This window comes from Condylura cristata, unplaced genomic scaffold (assembly GCF_000260355.1).
Source record: "Condylura cristata isolate star-nosed mole 26May11 unplaced genomic scaffold, ConCri1.0 scaffold00011, whole genome shotgun sequence".
Taxonomy (NCBI): domain Eukaryota; kingdom Metazoa; phylum Chordata; class Mammalia; order Eulipotyphla; family Talpidae; genus Condylura; species Condylura cristata.
Genome location: NW_004567112.1, coordinates 7,050,752 through 7,058,979, shown reverse-complemented (window position 1 = coordinate 7,058,979; position 8,228 = coordinate 7,050,752). Strand labels below are relative to the sequence as shown.

Below are 8,228 nucleotides of genomic sequence, written 5' to 3'. Positions count from 1 at the left end.
CAAGCCCGCGGGACCAGAACCGGGCAAGTCGGAAGCCCACAGCCCCCGGCAGGGGTCGTCGACCCCGTCCTGAACTGGTAAACCGCCCAGCTGGGCCAAGGATCGCGAACCCCGCGACCCCGAGACTGCCGGGCTCCGAGGAGCCGGAGGACCCCCCACCCCCAGGCGCCCTCCTCACCTAGGAGACCGCCGGGAGATCGCTGGGGGTGGGAACAGCTACCACCCCGCGCTCCGTCAGCGCTGTCCCGGCACCAACCCCGGCCCGCTTACCCTCGCGCAGCTCCCGGGGCGATCCCAGCTCCCCCGACGCCCGCCGCGGGGGGCAGCGGTGGCGGAGCTCGCGGCCTGAGGAATCTGCGCGTCTGTCTGTCCCGCCGCCCCACCAGCGCGGGCGCAGCAGGTTCAGGATCCCGGGGGCCGCGGCGGAGGCGGCGCCGGCCGGGATTCTGCAGGGACAGGGGTGCCCCGGAGGGAGTGGTGCTGGCGGAGGAGGAGGAGGCGCTGGCGGAGGGGGAGGAGGTGGGGAAAGAGGAGGAGGAAGAGGAGGAGGAGGAGAAGGAGGAAGAGGAGGAGGAGAAGCAGCTGAAGAAGAGGAGGAGGCGAGCGAGGAGGAGACGCCGCGGGCGCCGCGGGAGCCAGTGAGCTAGGAGCGCGGGGCGAAGGCGCGGAGCGACCGGGCGGCCGGCGGGCGGCCGCTGGAGGCTCGGCCCAGGCGGCGGCGCCGACTCCGTTCCACTCTCGGCCCGGATCCAGGCCTCCGGGTTCCCAGGCGCTCGCCTCCCTCTGACGCACTTTAAAGAGTCTCCCCCCTTCCACCTCAGGGCGAGTAATAGCGACCAATCATCAAGCCATTTACCAGGCTTCGGAGGAAGCTGTTTATGTGATCCCCGCACTAATTAGGCTCATGAACTAACAAATCGTTTGCACAACTTGTGAAGAAGCGAACACTTCCATGGATTGTCCTTGGATTTAGGGCGCCCTGCCCGCCTTTTACAGAGGAGAGAAAACTTTTTTTTGCCTCCCCCGAGAAACTTTCCCCCCCTCTCCTCCCTGCCTCTAACTCCGATCCCCCCACGCCATCTCGCAAAAAAAAAAAAAATTACCCCAATCCACGCCTGCAAATTCTTCTGGAAGGATTTTTCCCCCTCTCTCCAGGTTGGGCGCGTTTGGTGCAAGATTCTCGGGACCCTCCGCGTTACCGCTCCCTCCCCCTCCCCCTCCTTTCCTTTTTCCTTTCCTTTCCTTTCCTTTCTTTCTTCCTTTCCTCCCCCCACCCCCACCCCAAACAAACAAGTCCCCAATTCTCGTCGGTCCTCGCCGCGGGCAGCGGGCGGCGAAGGCAGCGCGCCGCGGTCGCCGGAGCGGGGAGCCCCGGGCGCGCGCTCCTCGGCGCAGCATGTTCCAGCCGGCGCCCAAGCGCTGCTTCACCATCGAGTCGCTGGTGGCCAAGGACAGTCCCCTGCCCGCCTCCCGCTCCGAGGACCCCATCCGCCCCGCGGCGCTCAGCTACGCCAACTCCAGCCCCATAAACCCGTTCCTCAACGGCTTCCACTCGGCCGCCGCCGCCGCCGCCGCCGGCAGGGGCGTCTACTCCAACCCGGACTTGGTGTTCGCCGAGGCGGTCTCGCACCCGCCCAACCCCGCCGTGCCAGTGCACCCGGTGCCGCCGCCGCACGCCCTGGCCGCCCACCCCCTGCCTTCCTCGCACTCGCCACACCCCCTCTTCGCCTCGCAGCAGCGGGACCCGTCCACCTTCTATCCCTGGCTCATCCACCGCTACCGGTATCTGGGCCACCGCTTCCAAGGTAGGTGCCACGTCGCGGGGCTGCCGCCGCGCGAAAGCCCGCACCGCCCTCGGCCTGCTCGGGTGGGCGTCGGCGAGGGAGGCCCGGGTGGACTTTCCGCGGAGCCGCGCGCTGGGACCGCAAACTCGGCGGCGAGGGCCGGGCTCCGCGGCGGTCCTCACTCCCCGAACGGCAGCTGCTCCGGGCACTGGCCAGGGGCCGCTTGACCCCGACAGAGGGACGCTGAGGAGAAGTTGTCCCCGAACGCGCTCGGGTCGGGACTAGCTGGCTCCGCCGGCTCGGCGTCGCGGGGCCCACGGGGTGCCGCGGCTTTCGGTCTCCCCGGCGATGCCCTCGGGCCCTGGCTGGAGGGGCGGCGGCTGGGCCGGGCTGCGGGGTGCCCCTCCGACGGAGTTCGCCCCGACTCGCCACCCGGTCCGCGTCCCTTCCGCTCAGACCCGCGGCTGCTCAGTTTCTGAACCCTCTTTGGGCGGCGAGGGCACCTCTACGTCCCCGAGAAAAGTCTAGAGGCTGTGCTTTTTCTGTTCTTCCTCTGTTTTTATTTTGCTTTATTTTGGAGGACCAGGAAGGGGCGGGAACCCGCGCGGGTAGAAACTTCGGGGCTCGGTACTCTCGCCACGACCTGCTCCGCCCGGGCGCCGATCGGCGCGGCGGGAAGGCAGGTTCCGTCTGGTTTTGTTTTTGTTTTGGGTTATATTTTCCCTTTAGAAGAAATGGATAGGGTCGGGAGACAGGCAGGAGGAGATCTATTTGAGTGTTATTTTCTTGCTATTAAAAAAACTGCTTTTTCCCCCCTCTGGGTGGGGGTGGGAGGAATGTTAAAACTCCAGAAAATGGGGCGAGTAATTAGTTTGGGGATCAGAGCCGGGAAGGGACCTACCTCCGGCGGCAGTCGATCAATACTTGGAGGCTTGTCCATTCCTTAACCCTTTGCATTCCTGCCAGAAGCCAGACTCGGGAAGATGTCCACCACACACCCCCCCCCCAATTAAAAACAAAACAAAAACAACCTTTCTCCTCTATTCCAGGGCGAGATTTGCCTAGGTTCCCGCCCCAGCTGTCGGTTTGTTTTTCTTTGTTTGGGTTTTTGGTGAATCGATTTCCCACCCTTAGGGAGTGAACCCGAAACTCTGGCTCTGCTCGCAAACTTTTGGGCTCCCTTTACTCGTCCTCTGCCTGGCTTGCGCTCGGGCCGCGCGCTCGGCCCAGAGTCGCGGGGATCTTCCGGGTCGCGCACAGTCCCACGGGGTGCCCAAAGCCCGGTAACCTCCGGCTTTCGATCCCTTCCCTCGCGTCTCCCAGTTCTCTTGGAGCCGGGCAGCAGGAGAACCGGGGCCCCGGGCGGCAGCGGCGGCAGAAACGAAGCGATTTCGGTCGTGGCCCGGCCGCAACCTCTGCAGCCCAGAGGAGGGGAAAGGCGAATAATTTAAAAATAAGTCCTGGAGAAAACTGCGCGGCGGCTCGCCACCTCTCTACCCCAGGGTCAAAGTTCCCCGAGAGGTTAGAAAGCCGAGAAAGCAGCGTCTTTGGGCCTTGGGCGCCAATCACCGATCTGGCTCCGCTGCCCCTTCCTCTGCCCCGCGCGCCCAGCGCGGAGGTGACGAGCTCTGTGGCGCCAGCGCGACTGCGAAGCCCGCGGAGGTCGGCAGCCTGGGGATCTGCCCCGCGGGGACAGCTGCGGGGTGGGTATGGCCTGGCGCTCCAGGGCTGACTGCTGGGCCGGTGTCCTCGCGCACCGTGCGAGGGCCGCTGACTGGCGCGCGGAGCCCAGCGGGCCGGGAGAAGGCCCCGAGCGCCATGCCGGGGCAGCCCGGCTCGGAAGAAGCCAGCGCGCCGCCCGGCCCGGACGGCTTTCTCTAACGGGCCTTCTGGTGTGTCCCCCGCAGGGAACGACACAAGTCCGGAGAGCTTTCTTTTGCACAACGCGCTGGCCCGAAAGCCGAAGCGGATCCGAACCGCCTTTTCCCCATCCCAGCTTTTGAGGCTGGAACACGCTTTCGAGAAGAACCATTACGTGGTGGGCGCCGAGAGGAAGCAGCTGGCGCACAGCCTCAGCCTCACGGAAACTCAGGTGAGCAGGGACCAGGAGCGGCGACCCCATCCCAAATCTCTGGACTTGCGCATCTGGCACACGAGTGTGGAGCTCAGAGAGGCCTTCGGCAAAGCGCGAGGGGGCTGGTTCCACGCCTGGGCTCAGGATGTCTAAGTTTGGAGGTGCCCGGCTTCCTTGGGCTCCAGCAAGGGACTCTCGGCGCTGCCCACCCCAGGCTCTAGAGGGATGGGCCCATGGCTCCTTCTGCCCGGCTGGGCATGAGTTACAGCTCCTGGCTAAGACACCTCTGCACTTTTGGTGAGACTTTTGGTGTGACTTTGGCTACTCGGCTGGGGTCCAGAAAAGGGGAGAGCCGCACAGCCAGGTGCCGTGAGCGTTTGGGATTGAAGGCTGGAGAGGGCTGGGAGTAGGTGAAGGGGCGATTCCACGCGCCTGCGGGCCCAGGGTTCACACCGGTCGGCTCCAGTTACTCCCCGTGAGGGGGTCAGAGATTCAGGCGGGAGACTGGGCATCCTGGGTGCGAGGGGAAATCAGAGATACAGAGCTTGAAAGCTACGGAGAGGAATTGCCTCGAGGGACAGACCCTTCCTGCGCCACGGGGCTCTGAGACGGTCGGGGCGGCCTGCCCCTGAGGCCAGGAGGACGCTTAGGGCTACAGTAGGCGCTACTGTACCCGGAGCCGCGCCCGGGTCAAAGTTCCCGGCAAACTGTAGCGTTTTCGGGCAGATTAAGTTGTAACACTTTTTTCTGGGAGGCGCAAAGAGGTCGAGGCTTTTGTTTTAAAACGCACCCCAGGACAAAACCGAGGAGTGCCTCGCGGGTTGGTGCGGGGCCCGGCACAAGGCGCGGCCTCGCTGATTTCTCCTGGGTAGCCGAGGCGGCGGTGGTCTTTGTCCGCCTCGCTGCCCACGCTGCCTGGAGTCTTTGTGTGCGTGTCAAGCCCCGAGCGCACCGACGGGCGCCTTGGGCGAGCGCCGGAGAGAAATGAACCGTCCTCCCCCTCAATTAGCAAACTCAAAGCAAATTAAACTCAGCCTTGTTCCAGCTCGGTTTTTTCTTGGGGCACTTTTGGGGACTAGGCATTCGGAGGGAGCGCGCTGGAACCCGGGCCGCCGCCTCGAAGGAGGGACTGCTGAGGAGCGCCTCTGGGGCCCGGGGTGCTGCTGTCTGGAAGGTCAGGCCCCGGCCCTCGAGGTGCAGTCACCGTTTCTCTCACCCTTACCTGGCTGCTGGGAAGCTTGGACTGTGTAACAGTCTGGTTGCCGAAGGGGACCACTGTCCAGCTTCTCCAGGGGGATGTCTCAGTTGCAGCAGTCTTGTGCAGGGCTCCCTAGACCAGGCGCAACCGCTCTGAGGAGGCCCAGCCACGGGCCCCACCCTGGTGGGATCTGAAGCCACTGGGTGGGAGCTTGGCTCTGACCTGGCCTGGGACTGGTTAGAGGAGGAAAGACAGGGTTCTCCCTCTCTTCTGTTCATAGTTTCTGTCATTTTCCCTTTCCCCATCGTCTTTCAGAAGCTTTCACTTTTAGACTCTTTTCCTAGTGCGAAGGTAGAGCCAAGTCCCTGAATCCCGCCACCCCCTTGGCTTCCTCCTGCACCCCCATGCCTGGCTGCGCTCACCTGCTACTGTCCCGGCAGGGATGGGGGGAGCTCAGGCAAACTCTAACTACCTGCCCAGGGCTCAGGCCCTGTGCAGAAGGCCCTATATTTAGGCCACACTGGGGAGACAGAAGCAAAAAAGTACTTTGGGCCATGCAGGAAGCTGTCGCAGCTTGGAACGAGGTCTTTCCTGCACTGGCAAGGTAGAGAGGACTGGGGAGATGCCTGTTCACATTTTTTCCTCCTTTCCAATTTTTTGTCATCAGGATTGCCCATTCTTTGTAAGACTTTTGCTCTTAGTGGGATGCAAGCAAGGTGAAAAGGGGCGCTGTGTGCTCGTGGCTGCCGGCCTGGGGAAAGGCACCCCAGGGAGACTCAGAAAGGCAGGGAGCCAGGCTTCCACTTGCCACACACTAAGGAACTCAGCTTCCCCATGGGAGTCAGACTGGGCCTTAGGGTAGAGAGCTGGCCGGGTCTCAGGCTGCCTCTGGGCCAGGCTGGGGAGGAAGAGGGAGGAGGGCGCTGTGGAGGAATTAACGCACCCCTTTGCCTCTTGCCGGCAGGTAAAAGTATGGTTTCAGAACCGAAGGACGAAGTTCAAAAGACAGAAGCTGGAGGAGGAAGGCTCAGATTCGCAACAGAAGAAGAAAGGGACACATCATATTAACCGGTGGAGAATCGCTACCAAGCAGGCAAGTCCCGAGGAAATAGATGTGACCTCAGATGATTAAAAGCACAAACCGAACCCTCCAGACACGGACAACACGGAGCGAAAACAGAGATAGAGAGAGGAGGAGAAGGAAAAAAATTACCAAACCAAACCAAACAGCACACACACATTCGCGGAGAAAGGAGAGGGAGAACGCCAAAGCGGTCGCGGACTTTGGGCTGCGAGAGCCAGGGGCGCGGCCCGCGGCGCCAAGATGGCAGAGGACGGCTCCTCGTCGACGTGCAACCCTGGTCTAAAGAGGCAGCTGAGTGAGAGAGAGACAGAGGGAGGCAGAGAGAGAGAGAGAGAGAGAGAGAGAGAGAGATGCAAGTGGCCGAGCGGAAGGCACTCTGGCAAGGGGAACTGTCAGTCAAACAGCAGACCGGAGAAGAGGTGATTAGCAGGTATTCCGTTTATCACAGTCCGATTTTTAAAAATTGATGCTAATATGATGATAAAAGAAAGAACCCAACCAGGCACAGGACTTTTAATTTCTTTTTGCACTTCACAGTGTTTCCCCATCTTTAAAAAGAATTAGTAATAATAACAATCGAATTCCATCTCCAGCCCCATCCCACACCTGTTCAAAAACTTGAAATGCATGTAGCAGTTGTTGGGTGAATGGTGTCTAATGACAGAAAACGAATTGTAATTTTCTTTTCCTTTTAAAGACAGGTTCTGTGTGCTTTTGCTTTTGATTTTTTTTTGAGAAATGTGCAGTCTGTAAACAATTTTTGATACCTTCTGACGTCAAAGTGATTGTGAAAGCTAAATGAAGTAGGCTCAGCGATAGTGGTCCTCTTATGGAGAAATGGGGAGCAGGTTGGGGGGCTGGGGGGTGGCGGGGGGAGGGTGCCCACAAGTGGAGTCAGGATTTGTGCTGGAAAAACCCATAAACTGATATTTCTTGGACATTCCCTTTCCTAAGAACATCGTGAGGCTTAAACTTCTCCTTTGAGTGGTTGAGATATTGGCCCAGTTCAACCATTCATGGTAAAGGCCATTCCAAACTTGAAATCTATCTACTGCGAAACCTGAAGGACTGTAGTTAGCGGGGGTGAAATGTGGGAAGGACAAGGTGGTAAGTTTTCAAGCACTGAGTTTCTATTCCAAGATCATAGACTTACTAAAGAGAGTGACAAATGCTTCCTTAATGTCTTCTATACCAGAATGTAAATATTTTTGTGTTTTGTGTTAATTTGTTAGAATTCTAACACACTATATACTTCCAAGAAGTATGTCAATGTCAATATTTTGTCAATAAAGATTTATCAATATGCACTCAGAGTAGTTGTCTTGGGAAATTGAAGTGAAAAAATTTTTTTTAAAGTATCTACCATTTGAATATGATCTCCCTCCCACCCCAAAGCTCAAGAAATCTGGCCACCCCACCCGCAAAAGGGACAGATTGTTGGATTCTTGGATATTTTAAAGAGAGATGAGGGTGGAAAGGGGAGAGGATTAGGAAAAAATCTTTTCGAAAAGGGAAGGGAAATAAATTTTCCAATCTTGTCCATCACAAAGCCTACTGAAGGAATTTAGTTTGAATTTCAGGTTTAAAACGCTTCTCAAACTCTAGTTTTTGTTTTTTTTTTTTTTTTTTAAATCTGGACATAGTTATGCACTGAAGAATATTCCCCAAGGATTTGGGAAAACACTTAGCAGGCAACTGTTTCTGACTTCAAACCCCAAATAAGAAGTTTCTCTCTCCACTCTTCCTTCTTCCCTCCTTCCCTCTCTTCCTCTCCTGCCCTCCCCTCCTTCCATTCCTTCCTTCCTCCTTTCCCGTTCTGACCCCGGTATGCTGAAGGCGAGAAGGTGAGCCCAAGGGCCTCAGCAGCCTTATAAGGCAAGCATTCTGAGAAGCCTTCGACTCTCGATTTTAACATTAAAGAAAAAGTTGTAACCAGTCTTGGAGGAAACTTAGCTCCCCCCTTCCCCCTTCTGGGGTACGAGGTTGTTTTTGCATGCTTCATTTGCTTCTTATCCTGATAGGCTGCATTAATCAGTTTTATTTCCATTGATAGAGAAACCTCGTCTGTTCTGTTCGAGCTACAAAGCG

At 58.3% G+C, this 8,228-nt stretch overlaps 1 protein-coding gene across 2 annotated transcripts; it reads left to right on the top strand.

Annotated features, from left to right (window-relative positions):
- The first annotated feature begins 1,091 nt into the window (after nucleotides 1-1,091).
- On the top strand, nucleotides 1,092-7,451 carry EMX2 (empty spiracles homeobox 2). 2 transcript variants are annotated; one of them, XM_004680403.1, is made up of 3 exons: nucleotides 1,092-1,805; nucleotides 3,692-3,876; nucleotides 6,021-7,451. In XM_004680403.1, the coding sequence occupies exons 1-3, from the start codon at nucleotides 1,397-1,399 to the stop codon at nucleotides 6,186-6,188; spliced, it is 762 nt and encodes a 253-aa protein (XP_004680460.1). In that variant the 5' UTR covers nucleotides 1,092-1,396; the 3' UTR covers nucleotides 6,189-7,451. The 2 variants fall into 2 exon arrangements, with proteins under 2 accessions (XP_004680460.1, XP_012578978.1); XM_012723524.1 differs by lacking the exon at nucleotides 3,692-3,876 and having other exon boundaries at nucleotides 1,397-1,805; nucleotides 6,021-6,429.
- Nucleotides 7,452-8,228: the final 777 nt, after the last annotated feature.

Excerpts from the sequence above, each read along its gene's own strand:
- EMX2 (XM_004680403.1), top strand. The coding sequence starts at position 1,397 with ATGTTCCAGCCGGCGCCCAAGCGCTGCTTCACCATCGAGTCGCTGGTG. Across the intron at positions 1,806-3,691 it reads TCTGGGCCACCGCTTCCAAG|GGAACGACACAAGTCCGGAG; the intron begins GTAGGTGCCACG and ends TGTCCCCCGCAG. Across the intron at positions 3,877-6,020 it reads TCAGCCTCACGGAAACTCAG|GTAAAAGTATGGTTTCAGAA; the intron begins GTGAGCAGGGAC and ends TCTTGCCGGCAG.